This window comes from Cynocephalus volans, chromosome 16, assembly GCF_027409185.1.
Source record: "Cynocephalus volans isolate mCynVol1 chromosome 16, mCynVol1.pri, whole genome shotgun sequence".
In the NCBI taxonomy this organism is placed as follows: domain Eukaryota; kingdom Metazoa; phylum Chordata; class Mammalia; order Dermoptera; family Cynocephalidae; genus Cynocephalus; species Cynocephalus volans.
Genome location: NC_084475.1, coordinates 18885086 through 18912701, shown reverse-complemented (window position 1 = coordinate 18912701; position 27616 = coordinate 18885086). Strand labels below are relative to the sequence as shown.

The window sequence follows — 27616 nt, the reverse complement described above, 5'->3', positions numbered from 1 at the left end:
AAGCTCCCCCAGAGAGGATTTATGGCAGCTTCACTCTCCGAAGACTCTGCCTTAGTCAGATAAGAAAAGCTCTGAAAAGGCTTTTTTTTCTGCATCTGTTGAATCTCAAACGTCTCTGGTTTCAAATTATCTTTATCCCAATTCTGGGAGTTTGAGTGGATCTCCACCCAGACCATGAATGGTCCAGTTTGCCCCAGACCCCACCACTCTCTATTGTCCTAGCCCAGCCCTTTTCATGCACTTATTGAAACCTGCCCAGCCCCCACAAAAGATTGTTGGCAGAATCTCTACATCAACCATGACGGCCAAATCCCTGCAGGATCTAGTGCGTGTGGCTTCAACTCTGAAGAATAGGTATTGAGTACCTAAATGTGTAGATATAAGTAGATGCTTTGATAGCTTATTTTAATTTCTCTGCTTAGTTTTATGCATGTTTGCCACTATGAATCTCAGAGCTATGTCTTTCCTTCAGGTTGTAAGCTTCTGGGTTGCCAAGGACAAAGCACTGTCCATGGGACAGGCCCAATAATTACTATAAGGTCTCAGGTCCCAGGCACCCTGCTAAGCACTGCCTACATTACATCACTCAGTTCTCACAACAACCCAGGCTCTTTGCTAAGCTCCTTACCTGCATCGTCCACCCCATCTGACCAGCCCAGACAGGTCAAGAAACCTGCTGAAGGTCACACAGCTAGCCAGCAAGTAGAGGAACAAGAACTCCAAGCCAAGTCTGAGCTTGACTGTTTCCAGAGCCTCTGTTCCAAACCTCTTGGACAGATGGGCTCCCGTGACCATGAAGGCAATTGGGTTGGCCTGGGCAGCCTAGGGTGGTGGTCGTCTTTCTGTAGGATGTCAGGGCTAGGCTTCCTGCAGCTGAACTGGGGACTCAGAAAGACCCCCCACCCCTAAGCACAAAGATCTCTCTCACAAAGATGCCAGGATGGTCCTTTGTTTTAAAAATGCAAATGCATGTGAATTTGAAACTCTGCAAATGTAACCACAATTAAGTCTTGGATGGAGTTGGCTCTCCAAGCAAAATATCAATGAATGCAAATCAATACAGCGCCTCCTTGCTGTTGTTAAAGAAAAAATTATTCAGTGATACTCACTAAAGCGCGGCGAGGAAGGCTTTATTCAGAACGATCTCTGTGGGTACAGGGACCACTGCAATGGGTCTTGCCTTGGGGGAGAGTGGTAGGGCTCAACTCCGAACACAGCATGGGCAAGTGGGGGTTTATAGCCAAGGATCAGGGTGGGGGTCAATGGATGGAAAATCACTAAGAGGACACATCAGAGGTGAGGGGGATTCTGGCTAAACTGATGGAACAGGATTCTTGCTGAAGGGAGGCTGGGGTGATCAGATATGGAGGGTGGGAACTTCCTGCTAAACCCCAGCAGGGATTGCTAAAACTGGACTTTACAAGGAACTGCACAGACGGGGCAAGGGGAAGACTCGGGAGACTGACTATAGTTTGGACAAGCGAAGGTTTTTCATCAGCGTTCCCTTCTCTGGAACACCCTTCTCCGGACAGCTGCATCGCTCGGTTCCTTCCTCCCGTTCCAATGCCACCTGCCTCCACCCTGAAGTAGCATCCTTCCCACCTCTCCACCCTTCCTCCCCTCCCTCGCTGGCCAGCACTGACCTGCTGGGTTTTTCCTCTTGGCACTTGCCCTCCCAGGTGTGCTATTGTGCACTGACATCTTCATGTGTTCGTTGTCTGCCCGACTAGAACATAAACTCCCTGAGGACAGGCACTTGATTTGGCTTCACTTAGTACAGAGAGGTTCTCTCGTGGCACAAAAGTGGCTCTAGCTAAGGGAGCTTGGTGATTCTGGACATTGTCAGGAGCTAGTTTCACCCTAGGGTAGACCTTTGACGTGGAGCCCAGATGGAAAGTGTTAACACAAAGCTTCGGAGGCCACCCAAGGGCAGAAGGGTCCTGAGCAGAGGTTTTGAGTCAATCCTTTAATCTGGAGATCCCAGTTCCTCTCCTGTGATTGTTCTCCAAAATTAAAAGGCAATGCTAGAGCAAGGGATTGGGTGACGCGGCACCAGCATCTGTCACCTCCTGTAATTCTTACGATGGCTCTGCAGGGAGGTGCTGCTGCCCCCCAGCTTTGTGATGAGGAAACAGGCCCAGAAAAATCAGAAAAGCTCAGTGATGGGTCACCCAGCTGGGGCAGGATAAGTCCCCAGAGTGCCTTGGGTCCCCAAGGCATGTGGAGATTTCACTCCTGTACGTCTGGTTTGGAGCAAGGGGGAGAACTGATGAGGAAGAACGTCCAGGCAGGGGCCGAACCCCCCTGGGTTGATGCGCCCAGCTTCGTGAGTCCCAGGTCCCCCCTCTGTGAGGAGCACGTGGTCCAGGAAGAAACCAAATACGGCCGCTGCAGGATGGATCCACGCCCCAGAATGACCAAACCCAGTTGTTCTCTCGCTGGGGCTTTCTCGGGGAGCGCACACCCTTTCCTACCAGGGCCTGGATCCGCTTTCATACTCTAGAAGGGGAAAGAGTCATTTTCTGAATTTTAACTTTATGCTAGGTTAAAAAGAAAAAAAAAAAAACGGAAAAAAGAAGGAAAATCACTCTTGCAAACCCTCTCCATCTCCATCTGTTCCTGTTGCTCTTAGATCTAAGAGCCCTGTGCTCCCATTAGGGTGGCCCCTGGGGTCCCTCCCGTCCCCCAGGCTGCCTGCATGCTAGTTCTTATCATCAACAATTCACACACAGCTGGGACGTTCTAGAACCATTTCCCACATGCTCCCCTCCTGGAGGAAAATAAAATTAGCTCTCTTCTGGGACGTCATCAGTTAAAAAGAAAAAACATGAAAAGAGGGAAGAGAAATGGGATAGAGGGAGACAAATCCAGCAGCTTCGTGAACTGATAAGGGCCACATTTTTCTCCCCAACTCTCACGTGTCTTAACATTTTTTTAAGACATGCCAGTGGTGACCTCACATGTCTGTAGCTGCCCAGCAGGCACCTGTGCACCGGCCAGAACACCAGCGTTTCCACTTGGTCCTGAGAATCAACAGCTGCTCCATTTGGCTTTTGGGGGCCTGAAAACCTCTCCTCCTTTTTTCATCGTCATGTTTCAGTCTTTGCTCAAAAGGCCATTTTTAGGGACAAAGGTCATATTTTTCAAACCCAAATCTGGGGCAAATCTGAGACCTAGGCTCACCAGAGCAGGTCCAGGTCTGCCAGGCACCAGTGTGGGGTCCTTTTTCCAGCAGCCCCAGGAGACTCACCCAGATGTCCCACTAACCCAGCATTCAGTGCGTTTAGTGATTCGCGGCCCCGTGTAGTGTAAGCTCGCCCGTCCTCTCTCCGGTTCCCCTCTCCCCCTGGCTGTCCCCCTCTCCCCCATAGCTTTTTTCAGAGCAACACAATTTCTTGATGGTGGTCTCTGTTGCTTTGAGGATGACAGTGCTCTCCCTAAGAGAAAAAATTCTTGTGAATAAAACATTTCTCCATCCATTTATATACGCCCCTGTCATATAAATCCAGTATCGTGGCTATTTTTTAATGTTTAATTGTATTTTTTAATCATTCCAGTCTTCTTTGCCAAAATCTTTATTTCCTGGAATAAAATCTTCTAGACCTTGGGCCGAGTTTGCACAGCTGGTTCACAAGCCACGTATTTGGGGACTTAGCATATGTCAACATGAAAATTATAGAAGCATCCATTTAAACAGTTGACATGCAGAGAAAGGTTCAAATGAATTCATTTGTTTTGACAAGACGCATGTTTCCTGCCCCCTGAAGCTTGGACCTGCCCATTCTGTCCACAGCCAGGGGCTAGGGAGACTGTGGGGGTGGGGCAGGGGCAGGGCCTCTGGGTGAAGGCGCCCCTCTTCCTGCTCCCCCCAGCTTCTGTACATGTGCGGGAGCCTCCTGGAGAGGCCTCTGATTCTTGCCGAGGTGGTGCCCAAGTACTCCATCATGCTGGAGCTGTTTGACACTGACCTAGACAATGCCAAGATCTTGTACGATGCCCAGATGGTGGCCTCTGCAGAGGGAAATATCCCCCCAATCCACAAGAATATGCCCCCCGTGGCCGGGCAGCTCAAGTGGAGCCTGGAGCTGCAGGAGAGGCTGGAGGTGTCCATGAAGCACCTAAAGCACATCAATCATCCGTAAGTCACGGCGCCCAGCTAAGGCACGCAGGGCCACCCCACCTCCATGCATGGGGGAGGGAGACGGCCTGGCCCGCCCCCAAGCATCCATGCTTCTTAGCAGCCAGACCTTCTCCTCCCAAAGCAAAATCCCAGGAGAGACCCCACTGGTCCTCTCTCCCCTCCAAACACCTCCTCGAAGTGTGCTCAGGAAGACTCTGGCTAGTCCCTGCCCTTGACCATCAGCCTGCAGAAATAAACAAAGATCACCCAAATGGGACCAAGCAGAGGCTACTTATGCAGAGTTTGGTATAGCAAAGGAGTCAGCCAAGCTGCCATCATGTGCTTTTGGCAGAGGCTGAGAGGCAGGCAGAGGAGCGGGAAGGCTTTGCAGTGGAAAACGGGGGAGGCTCCGGGGGGGGCCCTGAGGGAGGCCATGGGTCTGGGGCAGCTCAAGCCATCCTATGTGGTTGGTTAGGGGGCCCATTTGCTTCTTTCTGGTTGGTCCTAAGTTGGAAGGGAAGCCATCCATTATTAATGAAGCCTTGGCCACTTGGAACCTATCGCTACAGGGATTGCTGTTTGACTTCTCGGACTGGCCGCTTCAGCCAATGGGTTGGCTTCCTGGGCTTGTTGTTGCAGATTGTGGGACAGAGTTCTATTTTTATATACAGTCTGGCCATTGTCCCTCTGTAGACTCAGTCTGTCAGCCTTGAAGAAACAGGTAGCTGGCTCTCTGCTTCAGCACCCACAGATCTGGCCCCAGTGGTTGGAGTGCTGAAGAGACCCCGAATGACATGTCCAAGTGAAGCCAGCACCTCAGCGCCCTGCCTGTCTGTGATTCCAGGGTCATGTCCAGCATAGAGGCCAAGCTGACCTACCAGAAATACGACGAGATGATGGAGATGCTGAGAAATTACCGCGAGAAGATCTACAAACAGTGGGTGGACAGAGTGGACCAGGACTGCCACTTTAACCTGGGGCAGCCACTGATCCAGCGGGACCCTGCCACCAACCTCATCCAAGTTAACTTCAGCAAAGCGGTGGGTGCTGCACGGGGGGCTGGGGTCCCACTACAGGGGAAGGAGGAAGCCTGAGGGTCCCCTGCCGTGGAAGCTGCCCCCTTCCACCCACAGCACATGTTTGTGAGGGTTGATGTTCATGTCAGGGTTAGCCTAAAGCTTTATTTTTAAAGGGTTTTGATGTCCAGGGTATCTTTAAGATCTGAGGCAAAACAGTAGTATCCTTCGCTGGCCGGTTTGCTCAATTGGTCAGAGTGCAGACTTATAACACCAAGGTCTGGGGTTTGGATTCCTGTACTGGCCAGCCCCCCCCCCCCAAAAAAAAAACCCAGCAAGGACCCTTTTGAAAATCTTGGCCTCCTTTCTTGTGATTCCCAGGAAAACATTAATTTGAAAAAATTTTTAAAAAGTCTTTGCAGGATCTAGACAAACGGGCTGGAGGTAAACTGGAGAGAATTCACACTGGCGGGCTGCAGGGTGTGTCCCAGAGCTAAAACCTGGATGGTTTAGACACTCACAGAGGGCGGAAGCGAGGAAGGGGCTGTTCCCCTACATGCACCGCCTCGTGATCTGCCCTGTCTGGATGCGGGTGTGATGCCAGGGAGACAGGGAGACCAGAGATGCCTCTCCCTTGGAAACCTTCCCTTGCACGAGGATCCATTCTTTCCCTCATTCAACATTTACTGAGCGCCTACTGTGTGTATGTGCTTGGGATAAATTAGTGAACCTGAGAGACAAATGTCTCTGTCCTGCCCTCCTGGAGCTTACCTCTGGAAGCAGAGAGAGAGAGAGAGAGAGAGAGAATGACCAACTAGCGTAATAAAAGAGGTAAAGTACATAACACATGAGAGGGGACCCCCAGGAGAGAGCGGGAAGAGCAGGTGGAGAGGTGCGGGGCAAGAGGAAGGGAGACAGAGCAATTTTAGATGTGACCAAAGACTTGCAGAAGGCGGGGAGTTGGCCACACAGAGATGTAGGGAGAAGCCTTTGAGCACGGCCAGCAGCTGCAGCCAAGGCCAGGAGTGAGCCTGGTGCATTCTGGGGACAACACAGAGGCCACTGGGGCCAGACGGGGTGGGCAGGAGAGGAGGTGAGAGAGGGGTCAGGGGAGTCCTTGTGGGCCATGCAAGGGACTTGGGTGTTTGGTTTGAGCAGATGGCACCGTTGCGGGGTTCAGGCTGAGGAGTGCTGTGGTCTGGTTTATGCTGGTGAAGGGACCCTGTCCACGCTGGGCACTGAGCAGATGGGGGCGGCGCGCAAGGGTGGGAGCAAGGAGGTGAGACAGGAGGCTTCTGTGCAATCCAGGCAGGGGTGACGGCGTGGAGGGTGGCTCTGGCCAGAGGGACAGCAATGGAGGTGATGAAGAGCAATCGGATTTTGATCACAGAGTCAATGAGAGATTCCAGACGGGTTGAAAATGGAGTAGGTTTCAGGGCTGGGTGACTGGAAGGGCGGAACTGCCCCCAGCCGAGGGGCAGCTGGAGGTGGCAGGTGCGGCAGGCTGCAGGAGGGGGACCGCTCTGGTTTGGCCACCTTGAGTTTGAGACGTCAGCTGGATGTCCGAGCGGAGGTGGTGCGCAGGCAGGTGGGTGAAGGAGGGCAGGAGAGGGGTGTGGCTGGAGACACAAATGTGGGAGTCACCCACACAGGTGGTCCCGAAGGCCATGACATTGGGAGTGATCGCGCCTCATTCATCTGGGAGTGAACTGAGGCGGGTCAGGCTCTGTGTGGCTCTCCATCACGAGAATCTCGAAATGGCCAAAAGGGACTGATTATGGTGACCGGGAGAGCCTGGTGTTCTGTGCGCCCAGGAGGAGGGAGCGGCCAGCTGCTGGGGTTCGTGTGAGACGGAGCCTGCAATGTGACCGCTGGATTCAGCCACGGGGAGCCTATCTCGACCTTGAGAACAGCTTGGTGGACAGAAGCCCTGTTGGGAGGAACGCCCCTGGTGTTGATCTGCTGGGTCATAACTGGGTGGGAGGAGGGGAAAGAGGGGAGGTTAGGTCCTAGGGAGGACCCAGGTGAAGCCCTGAAGCCTTTCTCCAAACAACCTGGGCGTGGGGGGAGGGGAAGAGGACAGAGATGAAGTTATGATGATGTCACCCACCCACGATGGTGATGACAATGTCAGTGCTTTCTGGCTCAGGACCATCCAAGAGGGTGAAAACGTCCCGATGCTGCCAGCAAACGTCCCCTCCCACCCACCTGGGAATCCCCCCGGCTGTAAAAAGCTTCATTTCTGCAGCCAAATGCCACGCTGCAGAGATCACCTTCTGACACGTTCTTTGATCTGCATTTACCGTTTAGTTGGTGGCGGTTCTCAGAGAAGTCAAGTATTTGAATTTCCAGCAACAAAAGGAGATTCCAGGCAGTGCAGAGAATCTGTTCTCAGACAACGAGACCTTCCGGAAGTTTGTGGGCAACTTGGAACTCATCGTTGGCTGGTATAACGAGGTGAGCTGGTGCCCTTCTTTGGGTTTTCTTTGCCAAGTTCCCGTTTTTGTTTAGAACAAACGCTGGTGTAAGATCTTCAAGTGGAACAGAGTAAACGAGGATATTTCAATATTCAAATATGGTTCAAGCTACTCTTCATGACTCATGCAACAGTGGCAGCCAGGACGGTGACAGGTGATAAGTCAAAACTGCTCATGATGGAAACCTATTTCCACTGGACTTTGGCTTACGTTATGCAATTCTTCATAGATGCTTTATTCTCCTAAATATATTTTGGATATCTTTAAAGCCATTCGACGTTACTTCCATTACTGCCATTTAAGTGTGTGTGTGTTGAGGGGGCATTTCCTGGAATGCAGACTAGGATTACAACTTTCCCAGCAGTGCATAGTAAGGAGGTTCGGTGTGAGGTGCCTGCAGAGGCCACCACTCCACCCTCGGCTCTCAGTTTAAGAATTCCTCTTCAGTCTTAACCCCGACATCGTTTTGATCTGGGGACCTGACACAGTAACCACAAGGAGGCTGTTTATAAACAAGAATTTCCAGTAGTTGATTAGCCTTTGGGGACAGTCCCTTCCAGGGACTGGGCTGTCTGTTCAGTGCCTCCTTCCTGGCATAGAATGTGGAAGCTGAGCTGATGATCAGAAGGGGGCCTGGAGAGCGTAGCAGTGGGGCACAGCTGGTGGTCAGCGTGCCTGTCTTCCTTCTAGGCACCCCCTTTCTTCCAGACCCCACTCACAGATCCTAGAAAAGTCCCCATAAACTTGACCACACCTGAGGCCACACCAGATTGGACCAGATATGGACACTGCTGCTGTAACAAATTACCATGAACTGAGTGGTTTAAAACCACACGAATTTATTATCTTCTAGTTCTCAAGGTTGGAAGTCCAAAATCTGTTTCACTCTGCTGAAGTCAAGGCGTTGGCTGGGCTGCTTCCTTCTGGAAGCTTCGGCGGCCCTTGGCTCATGGCTGTTGGATTAGTCAGAGTTGTCCACACACACACACACACACACACACACACACACACACACACACACACACACACACACACAGAGAGGGATTTATTGTGAGGAATTGCCTTGCACAATTAAGGAGGTTAGGAAGTCCCACAATCTGCCGTTGCAAGCTGAAGGCCCAGAAAAGCAGGAGGTGGAATTCAGTCCGAGTCTGAGGCCTGAGCACCAGGGGAGCCCATGGTGCAAATCGCAGCCCAAGGACAGAAGCTGACATGAGACGTCCCAGCTCAAAGAGCGAGGCAGGAAAAAGGGGGTGAATCCCTCCTTCCTCCCCCTTTCAGTTTGTTCAAGCTGTCAACAGACCGGATGATGCCCACGCACACGGGGAGGGCCGTCTACCTGACTGAGCCCACCATCTCGAACGCTAAACTTACCCAGAAACACACTCAGAGACACACCCAGAAACCATGTTTAACCTGGGCACCCCATAGTGCAGTCAAGATGACAGATAAAACCAACCCTCATGGCTGTGTCATTCATTCCATCTTCTGCCATCATCACCTCGCCACCTTCTCTTTTGACCTTCTTCCCTCCTTATACGGATCCTGGTGATTCCATGTGGCCTCCTGGATAGTGCAGCTCACCCACATAATCTCCCCCTGTCAAGATCTTTAACTTAATCACACCGTGTAACTTCATCTTTTGCTCTGTCACGTATTCACAGGCTCTGGGGATTAGCATGTGGACATCTTCGGGGGCCATCATTTCACCTGCCACAGACACCTAATCCAAAAAGGGGCCAACAAGTTTCCCTCCCCTTGGAGTCCTGGGGATGGGAATTGGTCCCAGAGAGAATACGTCAGTCAGATGCTGGCAGGCACAGGAGTGGGTCGGGTGGCGAGCCCCAGCTTCATCCACATGGGAGTCACAGGGTCACGGGGGAGCAGAAACAGAGGCTGCACGAAGGAGGGAGCAGGAAAGTGGAGCAGATGGCCAGAGGGTCCTGAGAAAGAGGGACACCCTGGCGTGGATGTTCCAGCTCTGTCCCTGGGGGTCTCCCAGGTGCATTGATGTCTGCCAGTTTCCTCTTTGCAGCCTTACTTTGTGAGCGCCCCCACGTGACTTGAGCTAGCTCGAGTAGGTTCACGTTTCTTGCAGCCAGCTTGCCCCCAACTGGAGCGACTGTCTGGGACCCGCCATGTTTCTCCTTCTGTGTTTCATGTCTCGGTCTGCCCAAGAGGTACTTACACACTCCCACATTCCTCACCTGGAGGGCTCTTTCCATGCCACCTCCAGGCCAAGCTCTGCCCCCCTTCTCTGGCCAAGTTGCAGGTCCTGCTTTGCAGGGGTCTTGTGGGGTGTGCCAGTTCCATCCCTGACACCAGCTCGACCCACTTCCTGTCCCCTCCCTCCCCAGCCTTCCCGCTACGCTCTGTCTGCAGCTCTGTCTGTGCCACACACCATCCTACTCGGAGAGAAAGAAACAGCAACAGTAATACGGTGAATTCAAAGGGCGCTTCTCTCGCTGAGGACCTGCTTACAAGACGCCTCATGTAGGGGACGGTGGCCATATATCACCAAGTATTGACCAAGTGCCCAAATCAATGCCCACCTAGGATGCTTCAGAAGAGAAGGGTTGGAATATTAGAAAATTCAGAATGAGGCCTTGGGGAGACTGAGGAAGCCTCCAGCTCTTGGTAGAAATGACCTGCTTCGTGAACAGGCTGTGGAAGCCAAAGGTGACCTGAAATGTGTCAGGCTGTGCTGTCACGTGGATTTGTCAGAAATATACCCCCCAACCCCCACACAAGCACCAGAGAATCAACCGTGGATGTATTTCTTTCATTTCCATTCTAAGAATTAGGGCGTGGTTGAAATGAAACCTAATATAAAGTAAAGTGAGCTGAGTTTCCATGATTTCGTTTTCCAAGATAAAAATGTCATTGACTCAAGGACGGATCACCAGTGTCTGTTCTAAGTGGATTTCCTTGGACCAGCTCTCCAGGCGCTTGTCTTCAGGCTCGGGGCCCCTCCGTTCCCCGGACCACCGCCCAGGCACGGTGCTTAGAGAAATAGTAACCCGGAGAAGTGTTCACGGGTTACTTCCAGTGCAGAAGATTGGCTACAATGACCATGTAATCAGGAAGAGAAAAATCCAACAAATAGTGTTTAAAATGAAACGAAAAATTGATCTTCCACCACTGATCTTCCAAACAGAACCCAACCAAGCATCCCGTAAATAGTGTTCAATCCGTAAATCATGTCATCTCCGGCTATGAACGACATGGCACCCTTAACAAAAACACTGGATGAGGGTGGGCAGTAAGAAAACCAGACTCCAGGCTGAGCTCCACCAGTGGCTCTTATTATTATAGCTGAGTTGGTCCCTTCGTTTTACATTAATCTCTTAAAATTTTATATTTTTCTTAGCACCGGTTACAGCAGATCTCTTATTACGTCTTTTCTTCACATGTATATTTATAAGGGCATGCATGAATATGTGTACATTATATAGACTTGTTTTCTTTGTCTTTTTTTTTTTTTTTTTTTTTGGTGGCTGGTTGGTATGGGGATCCAAACCCTTGACCTTGGTGTTATAACTCTGTGCTCTAACCACTGAGATCACCGGCCAGCTGTATCCATCAGATACACACATATTTGAAGATGCTCCTGGGTCCTTTCAATGGACTTCTTATTCTTAGCATCATTTCTTTTGCCGGGAGATGACACAGGCCTCCGAACTGCTAACGTGCATTAATATCCTAGACCAGAGTGAATGCAGTTCTTCAGGGAATCTACTGGAATGTCTGCAGGACCACCTGAGTGTGATTTTTTTTCCCCCCCAGATCACACTGCTGTGAAATGTGCCATAAAGCTGTGGATTTACAACATGGGCTGTTGCAGAATAATAAACGGTATATATTAAATCGATGTTATCACAACATTGTTTACTCTGGAAATTGTAAGGGCATAATAATTTTTAGCTACTTTTCTGGGCTATTTACAGCCAGTCAATAACTCAAGCATCTGAGCATCTGGGTAAACTGTGGGTAAGACCCGGAGCCCTGCCTCCAGCTGGCAGAGGCACGCTCTGCCTGCCAGGCAGCCACGGCAGGGGACCCTGGGTTCCGATCGCCAGGTGGCCCTGCTATCTTTGACCATGGTCTTGTCATCAGAAACAGCCCCTGTTTCCAGCTGGTTAAATTCTGCACAAAGGGCTCTCTTCTCCGTTCACAGTGACTTAGTTACAAATACAGTGAAGACAACGTATTATGAGATTATCTCACTTGGGACGTATTCTCAAAGCAAGGACTCCATAACTGGGAAGAGACCACTGTCCTTGTAACTGTTTGAAAACCAGACCCTGACAAATGAAATCTTACATCACACTGTCTTGCTTTATAATTCTGCAGACGCTTCTTTTATTTCTGTCTGGTTTTTAGCGGGTAGCAGCCTTTATTTATTTTATTTCTCTGCCCTCACCCACTTGTTCTAAGAGTTAATGGTCTGAAAACATTTGAAGGTGTTGAGACAGAGGCGCCATTTAAGGTACCAAAAGTATGTGAAGAATTATTCTGAAAGGTGCATTGGACAGATCATCTAGGCAACACATCAACAGAGTAACCATGACTCTTTCAGAAGGACAGAAGAAATCTAGGGTGATTAGAGGGGGGAGAGGGGAGGGACCGAGGGAGGGGGAGAGATTGCACAAGGGGCGTAAAGAATAAGTACGATTTGTAACAATATACATACTAGTAATCTTGATTTGATCAACATATGTCAACATGGAATCCCCAAAATATGTATAATCAATTATGATTCAATAAAAAAAAATTATTCTGAAAGGCGCAGCATTAGCATCTCACGCACCATTTTAATTCTGTGTAACCCCTCGCCTTCTATAGAAGTGTCCTTGAGAAGTAATAAATAAGGCAAAATGTTGCTAAATAGAAAGACATTCCAGAGCTCAAATGGTGCTTGTTATTTAAGGGAATAATTTATAAAAACTGTATACAACCTCTTTCTCCCTCGTTTATTCTGTTTTGTGAATTCAGGTTTTCAAACACGGATTTCTGAGAGCAGGGCAGCACTGCACTGAGACGGTCTAGATTCTATAGCATTGCTAACGCCGGCCCATTAACAACTCACACAGCTCCTACGCACATCCTGCATGCCCTGTTGCACGACTAGATTTCCGGCTTCGGATTCATTACCAAGGAGAGGTTTTGAGCCCAGAGATGCTCCAGTTATCCACGTGTATTTCTTTGGTTTTCTTTTTGTGACCCTAAGCCAAATTTTAAAAGTTCGGGATTATGCACTCGCTGTGTTTACAGTACAGGATTTCTATCTCTTTCTACTGCATAATGTGGGTAATTAAGAGTTAACTATACAAACAAATCCTTGGTGAGAAAAATCATTCTAAAAGTTGGAATCTCCTAAAGTATGATCTACATAGAATTCCCAAACGAATAACACCAATCATAATTGGTTTGGCTGGTACTGAGTAATAAAAATCCTTACCATAGAACGATTTAAAATCTGGTTGGATTTGGAGGAAAAAAACACTAAAACTGTGGCCTTTTTGTTGTTGTTGCAGGTAAAGACGACTGTGAAAGCGGTAGAATTTCCACTAATAAAGTCAGAATTGGAAGCAATTGATGTCAGATTATTGAGCGCTGAAACGACATTATTCTGGAACAGCGAAGGTACCAAGGTTCATTCCACCTTGAATTGAGCTTGGGGGTCCCACCTGCCCAGCCTCTGTCCTCAAACACCCCTGGAGCAGCCACTTCTGCCTCCTTGCTTCCTGGATCTGGTTTAACTGCAGCAGGGTTGTGTTTAGAGCTGCAGGAAATTCCTCCCTACTTGCCCAGTCCAGGAAGAGTCAATTTGCATCACCTACAAATGGAATCGGGCAAAGACTCCCTGAGCACTTCCAAGGGTTCCAAAGTTTCCAAACTGGGCCTGCCAGTGGTTGTGTGGCTGAGTGCACACAGCAGTGAGCTCGGCAAACGTACATCTCAGCTGGCTCAGGGCAGATGTTGGGAAAGTAGAGAGACATGTAGCTGCGAGTCCCTGTCCTCCCCTCATTCTACCACCCGACCGGGCAGAAGACCCCCAACCTCCCCCATCCCCTGGCTCCACCTCTGATGTTCCCACGGGCACCCCACTCTTGCTCCCCTTTCCTTGAGACCTTCCGACTTGCCTTCTGCCACCATTTCAGTCCCCCTCTGCCATGTCCCGTCTCATCTAGAAGGTGGGACCAAATGTCACCATCCACTTCCCTGAAATTGGGGTTTGTCTGGACTTTTCTGTGCAAAGCCATGTTTCTTTCCTCTCACGTCTGCCTAAGAGCACATCACTTTTCCAGCAGCTCCAGGCCCCTGACAGCTTTGTAAAGAAGCTCAAGTCTCTCTGGTGTTCTGATGGTGGCTGGAGGGGGCTGGGGCTCACGGAAGCAGAGGCCCTTTAACATCAGGAGTCTGGGGCTCCTGAGCGGAATGAAAGACATCACGCCTCGGCATTTCATTCCAGGGAATCCTCAGTGATTTCTTCTGCTTCATGTTGTCGAGCAGTAGAAAGATCTTCTAAGAGCTGTCTCATAATAATGGGTGTCAAGCCAGCCCAAGAAAAGTCTGCGTCTTGCCGAATCGTTCATTCTGTAAGACTCCTTTACACTTATATTTTAGGTGTGTTTCAATACATTCAAGAGATGCGAGAAATTCTACATAACTTGCAGAACAGGATGCAAAAAGCAAAGCAAAATATAGAAGGAATTTCCCAGGCCATGAAGGTAAGCAGGTTGCAGAGCACAGAGCAGGGCTTCGTGGTGGCCCCTGGTATGTCCTGGGGCAAACGGGGCCACACAGAGAGGTCGATGGAAAATTCTGCCTTGTGGCAGAAGGCAGGGAGAACCTGTCATTCAGGGCTCTGGACCAGTACCACGATGTCAGAGTGGCCCAAGGCAGAAAGAGCCTGGTCACTGTGGAATCCAGTTCTGTTCCATTCTGTTGAGCTCAGTAGATGTGTGTGGGGGGGCCCTGTCTGTGCCAGGCCAGCACCGGGAACACGGTGGGGATTTGCTCAGACTCAGCCTTACCAGTACTAAACCCATTGCTCAGTGCAGAAGCAGCGTGGTTCTTCTAACCCAAGCTCATTCCAGAACATGGTGGGAAGTCCTTCACTACCTTCCCACGGCCTGTCACCAGTGCCCTAGTTTGCAAAAACACTTGCAGCAATGTATCCAAAAGGATGTTTTTTAAAATTCCCCCTCCTGTTAATTTGCAATGTCTACTACATAGCTCTATTTTATTTTTAAAAATCTCGTGTTTAAGCTATATTTTCTATCAACATATCAAAATTAAATGCCCCACAACTCTGCTGTTTTACTGCCCCGCGACAGCCCCCGACTAAGACGGGACTTCCGATTATGCGGCCTTCACCCCCCCTCCCACACCCCCAACAGGAACACAAACCCCTGGGTTGAAATCATTTAGAATTTCTGATCCAGGTTGTTATTAATGTTTTCGCTGGAAAAGGTCTCTTCTATCTCAAGAATCTTTTGGCTTGCCGCAATGTGAAGCTGCTTTTCTACATTAAGTTCACGTTCACTTCGTCATCATCTGCTTAAGTTTACTAAGCTGTAGACAAAAACTGTTCTTCGTCCCCTGATTCTGTTGTCATTTGAATGGAATAGTTCCTCAAGTGATTTCCTCAGAAAGGGTGCACTGGTGACACACCTTCTGAGTCCCCGCTTGTCCAAAAATATCTTTTTTTCAACTTCATCTAGAAAGATCTTGTCCACGTAAAGCATTTTTTGATACGGTCATTTTCTTTCGGCAGTCTAGATACAGCCCCGTGTTAGTGTCCTGTGGCTGCTGTGACAAAGTACCCGCGAATGGGGGCCTTAATCAGCAGACATTTATTTTCTCCCAGGCTGGAAGTCCAGGATCAGAGTGCACTAGGGTTGGTTTTTCCTGAAGGAGGCCTCTCTCCTTGGCTTGAAGATGTCTTCTCCCTGTGTTCTCAAGTTGTCATCACTGTGTGTGCCTGTGTCCTAATCCCCTCTTCTCATAAGGACACCAGTCCAATTGCATTAGGGCCCGCTCTAATGACTTCATTTTAACCTAATTACCTCTGCGAAGGCCCCATCTCCACATACAGTCACATCCTGAGGCATGGGGGTGACGGCTTCTACACATGGACTTGGGGGCACAGCTCAGCCTTGGCAGCCCCATCGTGGCACTTCCGTGGCAAGGAGGCTGACGATGCCGTGGCCCTTTCACCGTGAGCCCCTTATGCTCTGTCTGGAGGTGTGCAAAGTTCTTCATTGTTTTCAGGGTTCAGAAGTGTCACCAGAGTGTGTCCAGGTGTATGTCTCCTTCAGTCAATGTTCTCTGGACATCGATAACTTCTAATCTGAGAGGGGCAGCATTTCTTTAGCTCACGGCACCCTCTGCGGCCCGTCACCTTGTCCCACGGCTCCTGCCTGTCTGCAGCTCGGGTCGCATCCACAGTCCTCTCTGGATCTGGCACCGTGTCTCTCATCTCCCCACTTATGGGCTCTTCATCTTGACACTCCTGCTCCACGTCATGAGGTGTTTCTTATTGTCGATCTCCTGAGACACTCACACAGGCTCCTCGGTGGCTATTCCTCTATCGGGCTGTTAAATCCAGAAACCAGATGTCTTAAACCCCTCGGGCTTCCGAATCCCTCGGCGTGGCGCACAGCGTTCCTGGCCTTCTCAGAGGGTCGGGCCACCAGCTCTCCTGGGCGGTGGGGAGTGGGCAGGCAGGGGAGGGTCAGGCAGGAGGAAGGAGGGGAGCCCCCTCTGCATCCTGATCCTGCGAGGACACCTGCCACCAAGGCCCCTGGAGAGCCCCCACATGCCTACTGTCCACCTCTGAGGCCCAGGGCCATTCTCTCTCTCTAACCTTTAAATATGGTTGTCAAAGATTATACTCCAAAGTCAAAAGCGATACATGAAAAGAAATGTAGATGGTAGCAACAACGTCCACAGTAATAAACATGATCAACAATTGGAAGTTATGGGTAGGCAAAAAGGTGGAGTAGGGGAATTAGAGATATCCTGAATTCCCAAACACGTGCAGTGGGAATCAAAAGTAATGTTTCTTTATTTCCATCACCAGAGAAATATTTAAAAAATAGCTTTGATAAACTTAATGGCAAGCACTAGTTAAAACTTTACTGTTTTTTGTGGCTGGCTGACACAGCGATCAAATCCCATGACCTCGGTGTGATAAGGCTGAGCTCTAACCAACTGAGCTGACCGGCCAGCCCGAGTACTCGTGAAATTATAAACAGGGTTTCTACTATTCAAACTGCCAAAGAAGATAAAGACAAATAAACTGTGACCTTTAAAGCAAAATTCCCCAAGAGAGGAAGCAGTAAGAAAGCATGAAAAAGGATAAAACATGATAACAAAGGAAAGACAAATGTTATATATGTTATGACAATACATACAAATTATCAAAAAGTGGAGCATTCAGATTGGGCTGCTACTTACAAGAGACATCAGAAACAAAATGGAAAGGTGAAAGACAAAATGATCAACAATTAGGTGAAACCATATGAAATTTACAATAATTGACCATTTTTGAGCTTTAAAAAAGGCAATTTCAGATGGCAGTTTTATATATACTTACACATACATGATGAAAAATGTATTAATCAGCAATGGACAATGCAAAGCAAAAAATATATATTCAGAGAAACATAAAGGATCAAGTAAAATCTATATAATGATAGATTATAATTGTCCTAAGATGCTATATTCCCAATAACGCTATTGCCAATCTATCTATATGAATAAAAGCAAAAGTTGTTAGAAAAAAGGCCAGAACACAAATGTAGAGGAAATTTTTTTTTTTTTTTTTTTTTTGTCGTTTTTTCGTGACCGGCACTCAGCCAGTGAGTGCACCGGTCAGTCCTATATAGGATCCGAACCCGCGGCGGGAGAGTCGCCGCGCTGCCAGCGCAGCACTCTACCAAGTGCGCCATGGGCTCGGCCCTAGAGGAAATTTTAATGTACATTATTATACTGCTATGGACTGCATGTTTGTGTCTCCCCAAAATTCTTAGTTCAAAACGCTAATTCCCAATGTGATGGTATTTGGAGATGGGGCCTTTGGGAGGTAATTAGGACACAAGGGTAGAGCCTTTGTGATGGGATTAGTGCCCATATAAGAAGAGACACAAGAAAGCTCACTCTCTCTCTCTCTCTGCCATGTGAGGACACACTGAGAAGGTGGCCTTCTGCACACCAGCAAGTGAGCCCTCAGCAGGAACTGAATTTGCCGACACCTTGATATTGGACTACCAGCCTCCAGAACTCTGAGAAGTAAAAGTCTGTTGTGTAAGCCACCTAGACTAGGATATTTTTGTCATAGTCATCCAAGCCAACCAAGACACAGAAAACATTTTGCTGACCATGAAGCAATAAAACAGATCATAAGAAAAGCAGAACTTGGAGAATAAATCCTTCTAACAAGCTAAGCATGGAGGTTTAATCGTATCATTTACACCTACACAAAAGTCTTCAATAGAAGAACTAAAAGTAATGAAATATCAAATACTGGATAGAGGAAGGAGGCACGTGATCTAAATCTTCATCATTCATACTGGAAATAGCTAAATTGATGTAAAGCATCCCACAAATTATCTAGCATGTTGGAGGCAGCCACTAGAAGAGGGAAAGCTGAAGTTTCCCTGATTTCCAGTGGGGAATAGGATGGGGGATCGGGAGAGATGGGTACAAAAAGTCACGTGTGTGTGTGTTTTTTTTTTTGTCAGAAACTTTTCTTGTTACACATTTTGATACAAAGTGTATCACTTTGATGGAAATTTAAAGTAAAAAAAAAAAACCTAATTATTGAATAATAGAGTAAAATCAAAATCATAATTATAGGTGAATTCCACCCACCCTTGTGGCTGCACTCCCAGCTGCAGGGGAGCCGGAACCCCAACCGCACTTCCCACCCATCCCCACCCTTCCCTGTCAGCAGTCAGCAGCCCCCACGAAAGGGACTTACTCCCACCCGGCCCTCCATTTGCAGCTATGCATGATCCATCCAGCACTGACCAGACGTCACTCGGCCCTGAGGTCCTTCTATGCCCAACAAGGAAATTAGATGCTCCTTCCCCAGAAGAGTGATCACTTTCTGGCCCGACCGATGAAATACCTTGACAGTCTCCTGGTGGTCCCTCTAGGCCCCGGTTTTATTTTGAGTTAAGTCATCTAAGGCTGTCTGGTCAATGCTCAGTTAAGCCCCTTGTGAGCACAGGTCACCGAGAACTAAGCTCCCATCTGAGATCAGCAAGGGACTAGAAAACTCACACCTAAGGGTGTGCAGGAAAGGACCTGAGCAGAAGCATTTTCTCCAGAACAGCCTCACTCCCTCTCGTGTTTTCCTTTCAGGATTGGTCGGCCAACCCGCTGTTTGAAAGAAAGGACAGTAAGAAAGAGGCCCTGCTGGACCTGGATGGAAGGACGGCCAATCTCAACAAGCGCTACACAGCGGTCAGGGACGCCGGCCTGAAGATCCAAGCCATGGTCGCGGTAAGGAAATGCCCAGGAGGTTGTTGGAGAGCCCCCTGGCTTTTAGTGGCGGGGAGAGAGAAAAGGCAAAGCCAGAGATTTCATAAAAGTGACGAATGACATTTTTTAGGGCACAGGAGTCTATGATCTTTAATCCAAGCAAGTCTTATCTTAACATAGCAGACCATCCTGACTGCACGCCTCGAAGCCTGATTGCTCCTATGTGTCTGCCCTTCCCCGTTCTAGGGGGATCAGAGCCCCCCACCCTGCACAAAGTTGGCATAGGCAAGTGACATCTGCATACAAGGTCAACAAATCTTGTTTTTCTGGGATAAGCCACTGAGGGTGGGCACTGAGTGTGGTCCTCGGTGTCCTTCCTGGGCTGCCCACTCATGAGTGTGTGCAGAGTGTGAAGCATTGGATGCGTGTGCATGGGGCACTGCTGCCAGCACGTGCAGTGGGGGTAATGGGATAGCACACACCTGCTCTGCTGCCAGACTGTGGGTTATTCCTTCTTGTCGGTAGTCTCAGTGGTCCATGGGTCTACGTCCCTGATGGCCTCTGGGATTGTCCTCAGTGCTTGCACATTCAGAGAAGACTGCAGAAAGGTAGCCCAGCATTCCGGGGTGCTCTGCCTGGATTCCCGACATCGCGTGGGTTTTCATGCCTTCCTCAGTCGGCGGTCGTTTTATCCAGCTTGCGCTTGAACTTGTCGCCAAGGAGAATGTGAAAGGTGGAGTTTTGCATTAGCCTGAAAAAGAGAAAATTCTCCCTCGAGCTCAAGATATTTTCAGGGCAGTTTTTCTGGGTTTCCCCGTGCGTGGAGCAAATTAACAGGAATGACTTTCATGAAGGGCCACCTCATCCAGACAGACCAGCTGGGCCCCTGGGGAACGGTCTATTGTTGGCTGTTCCTGTGGTCAGGTCTGTGCTTTGAAGGTCATCCCCCCAGTGGAGGGACCCTACTGGACCACAGGATATTCTGCTTCATTTCCAGATCCTCTCCCTTCTCCCTTTGCCATGTCAGAAGTTCCCACTAAAGTAAACGTTAGACTGCAAAAATATTACTGGGAAGACTTAACTGATTAACTTGTTAACACTCTCAGAAGTATTGGAAACAGGGCCCAAGAGAGATAGATTTGGCTTAGGGTTAGAAAAGGTTCAGAGCATAGGGGCAAAGCGAGAGAGTGGGGAGATGGGGGACAGAGGGGCTGAAGCCAAGCCGCAGGGAACGGCAACCTGCATGAGACACAGGCCGGTGAGCCCATGAGACAAGCCTCACCTGCTCCTCAGCTTGGATGAGACCACCCTGTCTTTTATGCAAGGCTTTGTTTCCATGTACATTCTCGATAGAGTCCTTTACTCCCAGTATAGTCATCTGAACCATTTCTATCTTACACTGAAGTTGTTGAGCCTGTGTCTTCCCTCCTCTATTTGAGTATAATTGCCCAAGTGTACGGACTGAGTCATATATGTCTTTGTGTTCCCCTGTAGCACTCAGTGTCTCACAGATTCATTCATCCATCCATCTATCTGTCTGTCTATCCATCTACTCAGTGCATCTGTCCATTCCTCCATCATCCACCCACTCACCCGCCTATCAACCAATCCATCCACCCATTCATCATCCATCCATCCCTCCCTCCATCCATCCAGCCATTTGTCCATCTGTCCATCCATCCATCCATCCATCCATCCATCTATCCATCCATCCATCCACCCATCCATCCATCAATCCATCCATCCATCCATCCATCCATCCATCCATCCATCCATCCACCCATCCATCCACCCATCCATCCATCCATCCATCCATCCATCTATCTATCCATCCATCCACCCAGCCATCTGTCCATTCATCCATCATCCACTCACTTGCCCACCTACCCACAACCCACCCACCCATCCATCCACCCACCCATCCATCCATCCACCCACCCATCCATCCACCCATACATCCATCCACCCATACATCCATCCACCCATCCACCCACCCATCCATCCACCCACCCATCCATCCATCCATCCACCCATCCATCCATCTATCCATCCATCCACCCACCCATCCATCCACCCATCCATCCATCTATCTATCCATCCATCCACCTACCCATCCACCCATCCACCCATCCACCCATCCACCCATCCACCCATCCACCCATCCATCCATTCGTCCATCCACCCAGCCATCTGTCCATTCGTCCATCATCCACTCACTCGCCCACCTACCCACCAAGCCATCCATCCATCCATCCATTCATGAGTTCCTCCTCTGTCCGAGGCATACTGCTGAGTGCTGCAGGTACAGTGGTGCAAAGGATAGTCTGTCCTTAACCTCGTGAAGCTGGGCATCCAAGGGAGAAACAGACCACAGTTAAATGAAGCAATTCAGAGCTGTCATCTGTGCCATGGTGGGCATAAATACTGGCTTTCAAGAGGGAATACAGGTGGGCAGGGACAGGAACACAATTTGAGATGGATAGGGGTGTTCAAGGAGGGCCTTTGTGAGGAGGCGACGTTTGAGGAAAGACCTAAAAGATTAGAATATGCCAGACCTGGGCCAGCCCGTGGCTGACTCGGGAGAGTGTGGTGCTGATAACACCAAGGCCACGGGTTCGGATCCTATATAGGGATGGCCGGTTCGCTCACTGGCTGAGCGTGGTGCTGACAACACCAAGACTAGGGTTAAGATCCCCTTACCGGTCATCTTTATATAGGATTAAAAAAAAAAAAAAAAAAAAGAATATGCCAGACCTGGCAAGAACGGGAGGGAGCAGCCTGTGCAAAGACTATCATGGGAAAGACTTCAGCACATCCAAGAAGCTGAAAGCAGACCCGTGTCCAGGGAGTATGAATAAGGATGCAGATAGTCCAAAGTCGTCGAATAGATTGATTCAGGAGTGAACAATGACCCAGCCCGCTGTGTGCTTCCATTTGTAGGAAAATGCAGAGCTGTTCAGAGCAGACACATCGAGCCCATCCTGGAAGGATTATGTCCACTACGTTGACAACATGGTCTTGGAGGAATTTGACCATTTTATTCACAAATCTTTGAGTTACCTCATAGACAACATGGTTATAGATGTAAGTTATAAATATAAGGTATTTTATATATATGAATATAAATTCTTATAAATATAAAGTAAGGTCAATGTTGGAGTCTATAGTTTGCAGTTTCCTGATTAAAAATAACAGGCTATCATTTTATATATAAACAGACTAATTAAAGTCTGTGTAGGGTGACCAAGGTGTGTTGGTCTTAAAACTGAAAATCCTGTACGCCAGCAACTCCATCAGTTCCGGGCATGTGGGACAAGCTGGTCACCTTAAATCTGCCATAACATAAGTCAGCTGTAGAATATCTAAACGAATCTAAGAGATTTGTCCCATCTTACTGCCAGGTGAGGGAAAGCAGGCACCACTGACCCCACTCATGTCGATTGGAGGAGGAGTGCCCCCTGTCACCAGCATCAGCCACTAGCCTCTCAACCCTCTGTCTGGCTGAGTGGAAGCGTAGACCAGACCAGCAGAGAGGCCGCGCTGGTCAAGTCCATCGAGACGTGTTCTCCAGCATTCTCCATGGGATCACCCCCTTCCCTACTCGTCTCTTTTTCCTTACAATAGTTTCCAAATTATTTTTAATTCTGCCGGTAGATCAAAGACCCCCAGTTCCCCCAACCCCCAAAAGAAAAGCAACATGGCCATGAGACCCTTGTACTAGCCTTGGGGGGTGGATAAACTGTGTCCGGACCCCACACATGTGTCTCCAAGGCCGGTTGGTCACCAGTCACAGATCCAAAGTGCTGTTGATGGAAGTAGTCGTCACTGCCACCTGCGAGGTTCACCAAGCATCTGCGAGTGATACAAAGTGTCTGCAAACCGAGGAAGTACCGTGGTGATGTCCCCATAGCAGTGTCCTCCCATCTGCAGGTGGCTTGGTGGCTGGAGCAGACCTCTGAGTTAGTCTCTAGAAAAGCCTGGGCATCTGAGTTCATGACACTGACCATTCGCACCAATGAGCACCTCGCTCAGACACTAGCAAACAGTGCTCCGTGGTCATGGAGCAACGGGTGGGCCCATAGCCCCATCACCCAAGGTCCGAGGGGAACTTGTGTTGGGGGAAGGTCAGTGGCCATGGTGTGGATCTCGTGGCCCTCTGTGGGCCTGATGCGACAGGAGGAGCACTAGGGTTAACCTTGATCCATCACTTTACAAATGGGGCAGACGTGCAGCCCTGCAGGGGCCTCCGAGATCAGACTGAGCTGGGCTGCAGCTGTGCATGTTCTTTGCACATGGGATCTCCCGAGGGACGTGAGGCATGTCCAGCCACTCTTGTACATGCTTTGTATGTTACTAATCCATTTAGTCCCATCAACCTAAATAACACACAGAGAGGGGCTCTCTAAAAAAAAGTGATATTTATTCAGGAATAGGCCATCGCAATGGGAGTACACATGCCATAGCACACCATGTGCGTATTCAGGGAGGTGATGGAAGACAAACAGTTTTGGAGGAGAAGTGAGGGGGATCACGTAGCTGTTTAGGATAATAATCCTTGGCCACAAGGATTGATAACAAGAGTGGCACCAGCCCAAGGGTGGACATGCTGTTGTGGGCAGATGTCCAGGCACAAGCATTTTTTGTGTAAGATCGTGGCGGCCTTCTGCCAGGTTGTGGTTTTGCAGTCTTTTGTGATAGTTCTTGTGATCAGACACATGTGCACGAAAACCTTCCCTCCATGTCCTTCCCTGGCTCCATTTGTGTGTGTGTGTGTGTGTGTGTTTAACATAAGTGACTCCATTTTTATTCCGACAATGTTCATCATCCTCAAAACAACCCAGAGAGGGGGACAATGAATATCTCACTTATATAAAATGACTGTCCTCACTTTATATATTGAGGGAAGCAGGGAGTTAAGTGACATGTCCAAGGCCACAGAGCTGGTCCCAGCCTGCTGTCAGCCTCAGGGCTGTGCACCTGGTCCCATATTGATGGCTCAAGTGTGGACCCCCAAGACATGTGCTGTCCGACGTGGTCCAGGCCAGCAGGAGGTAGCCACACCCTGGATGGTGCCCAGAGTGGACAACTGGGCATTGAGAATCGTCTTGGGGAGGGGGCAGACGCACTGACCCCATGATGCCTGTTTCAGGAGAGCGTCGCGCCCCTGTTTGAAGTCCGCATGGAGCTGGACGAGGATGGGCTGGTCTTCAATCCATCCCTGGAGATGGGCTCAGAGGCTGGCTTCCTGGCGCTGATCGAGAGCCTGGTCAACGACATCTACAATGTGGCCAGGTTCATCCCCAGACTGGCCAAGGGCAGAGTGAGCTACAAGGTCAGTCTCGGCTTGATGCGGCCTTACCCAGCGTCCCCGCTTGGGCATTCATTGCTTTCCCGCTTTGGGGTTGCCTTCCTCACTCACCAATGCTGGTTGTGCACATGTGAAATGACGATAGCTCGGGCTGTGGTGAGGAGCTCGCGGGTTTCTGTGCTCTCAGGTCCCCCAGGACTACAGACCCAATTTCTCTCTCCCCTCTCCCGAATCCATCCTTCTCCCCAAAGTAGCTCCTCCCTGGACGGCCTATCTGGGTCCCACCCCCCCAGTGTTCCCCCACCCCTCAACAAGATGCCAAGTGTCATCCTCCCCTCTTCCTGACAGTTCACTCAGCTGTATAATTGAAACACTGGGATTCTCTGAGCATTCGGGCGTCTGGACAAATGTGTCCTCCACTGTCTTTAGCATCCATGTCCCCTAAACACACCAGACGCCTGCCAGGTCACACAAAGTGTCAGGTCAGATTCTGGGGGTGCAAAAGTCAGGGAAATCCAGCTCCCTCCCGAAGGAATGTTGGAGGAGCTGCACTGGTCGGAGGATTTGTTTGTATAACAGTAAAATGAAAGTCAGAAAAGAGGACGGGAGGCGTTCCGTAGAGTCTGTGCCATTCATACAAAATCTGGGAGCCAGGGCTGGAAAGATGTCGTGACTTGTTGTAGAACAACGTCTGGAATATGAGTTCACTTGTTTAAACAAACAAAACCTGTCTTTTTATGGGTACACTACAAACTGTTGAGTGCTTGCTTCTGGCAACCGGGAGGTGGGTAAGGAGGAGGTAAGGAGGGAGGGAGGACGGGGGTGCAGGTGGGGGCTTTTCGTTTCATGTATCCCTCATTGTTTGAATTTTAATAAGGGGCATGTATTATTCGTAGTAACAAATATTTACGGGGAGATGCTCTGTACTGTTAGGAGGAGGGACGTATGCACATGTGTTCGTGTGTGTGTCTGCATGTGCACATGTGCCTATTCGCATGTGTGTGCATGTAGTGAGGAGAAGTGAGGACGCAGAGGAAAGAGCTAACGACGCAGGAAGGTCAAGGATGGCTTCCAAGAGGAGCCAACACGTGAGCTGACTCTCGAAGGGTGAGAGGGGTTTTCCAGACTGGTGGGGTCAGGCAGAAAATGGCTTGGGATTTCTGAGACACAAAAAGGTGACCTGCTTATCCCCAGTGCATACAGCAAGCTGCTGCTCCAGAGTTCAGAGTAGTCTGCTGCCAGTTACACAGACACTGTGTTAGCAAGTGCCCTCAGCATCGGGGTGTCCTGGGGACTGCCCTGCATGCCCACTGGAGTGTTCCCAAAACAGGCTACTCGGAGACACCGAACAGTCACTGCAGACAGAGCTGTCCACCCCCTGGGCTCTTACAGCACACACACACATAGGCTGTCTCACAGACACCTGGGGACACTCAGGCACATTGGCTGGTGCCAAGGGTTCCTCAAAAGCCTGCCAGCCTAGCAGCAGAGACACCACAAATCTGATGCAGTGCCAGGGTCAGGCACCAGAGACCCAAGCACCCCAGCTTAGTGGCAGAGAGTATCCGAGGGGTATTTCCAATGGGGCACCAGGGAGGCAAACTCAAAGGAGCTGGGGTGGGGACAAGGAGGGGTCAGAGTGTGGGGAGCTCAGAGCAGAGGCCATGGCAAGACCTATGCTCTTGTCTAAAACCACAAGGATCTAGAGAACTGGGCTGCTCCACAGGGGGAGACCAGCAGGGAGGGAGAGGCCCCCAGGAGCCGGTTCTGGCCACCCCCAGCATGCCACGCTGCTGCGCCAGCCCAGCCCACCCTGAGCTTAGATCCCGCCTGGGGGAAATGGAAAGGAAAGCAGGAGAAAATCTCGGATGAGTGAGTTGACTCCTAGCATTGACCACATTTAAATCCAGCAGCGCCTATGTTTGCTTGAAATCCCAAGAGTACACTTCCCGCCTGAGCCACGGGAGCTTCAGGCTTCCTTCCCAGGTGGCTGCTTTCTGGAAGGTCCAGAGCGCGCCTGCCAATGGCCTGGCCAGCTCCAGGAGCCTCCCCCACCCCTCCCAGCCCAACTGGCTTCACCTTCCAGACTTTCACCAGTACGGCCCCCACCCCCTCCTTTTCTCCCACTCCTCAACTACTCCAGTCTCCTTTCCACCCCTTACCTGTGCAGACAGGATCCCCAGGCACCCCCATGCCTGCCCATGGGACCTCCCTGCAGCTGTGACATGATGACACACCTGCCGTCCAGGACCAGCCGCATTTCCTGGTCATCCTCACGTCTTGGCCACCCTGTTCTCTTGTCACTCTGCTGTTCCTGCAGGTGGTCTCTTCCTGTCCACAACCCCAACTACCACCCATTTTCCAGATTTCTGTCACTGACCCTGTCCTCTCTTCAGGGCTTCTGGCCCGTGTCTTCAACAACCTCCTTCAAGTTCCACATATCCCAAGCAATGCACACGCTTGTCCTGCACACCCAGAGTCCTCCTCCCCCAGCCCCTTGCTCGTTGGGTGGCACAACTACCCTGGCTGGATGTTTAGAAGTAAAGCTTCACTCTTCCCTCGCCTTCCCCACCCTCCATCGGGAAAACCTGCCAAGGTTCCCTCCTGTCTAGTTCTGCCCCATCAAGATCTCGGCACCCCCAGCCACCCAGCCTGGGTTCTCAGCAGCGGGAAGGGAGCGTGGCACTTGAGGTATAACTCCTGCCTCCACCGTACATTCCACCTTTGTCAGCAAGGGGGATCTTTTACAAATGCAGATCCCATCGTGTTAGCTACCCTGGGGACATCCCACACTCTTGTGGCCTATCAGGCCCCGGGTCATCCGGTCCCACCTTCTTCTCTGGCTTCCTCTTATATCGTGATCTCTTCTCCTGATAAAGCCCATGTGGCTTGGGGGGCGTTGACTCCACCCTGGCTCCAGGAGGGAGCTCTGACTGCTCCAAGCCGATCTGAACTGATGGGCTCAGGTACACACATGGACCCCACTCAGGCCAACAAGAGCTGGACCCAAGACGTGTGCTCCCGAATCTGGCAGGAGGTGTATTCTGGAGCCCCTGCACTCATCCCAGAACCCCACTCAGAGGGAGACAGAGCAGAGCAGAATGAGGGTCCTGGTGATCCACCCTAAGCCAGGCTGCCCCCACCCCATCTCATTTCTACTGGGAGATTTTAATGTGTGGAGGTGACTGAGTGACGA

General features: G+C 50.0%; 1 protein-coding gene across 1 annotated transcript in view; it reads left to right on the top strand.

The window, feature by feature from the left end:
* Positions 1-27616, top strand: part of DNAH17 (dynein axonemal heavy chain 17) — a 127458-nt gene that overhangs the window by 14077 nt on the left and 85765 nt on the right. The window contains exons 11-18 of the mRNA XM_063080212.1: positions 3873-4138; positions 4965-5160; positions 7447-7593; positions 13151-13259; positions 14244-14347; positions 18993-19133; positions 22053-22196; positions 24262-24444. Of these exons, the coding sequence (XP_062936282.1) occupies positions 3873-4138; positions 4965-5160; positions 7447-7593; positions 13151-13259; positions 14244-14347; positions 18993-19133; positions 22053-22196; positions 24262-24444 (1290 nt within the window). The remainder of the gene's footprint in view (positions 1-3872; positions 4139-4964; positions 5161-7446; positions 7594-13150; positions 13260-14243; positions 14348-18992; positions 19134-22052; positions 22197-24261; positions 24445-27616) is intronic.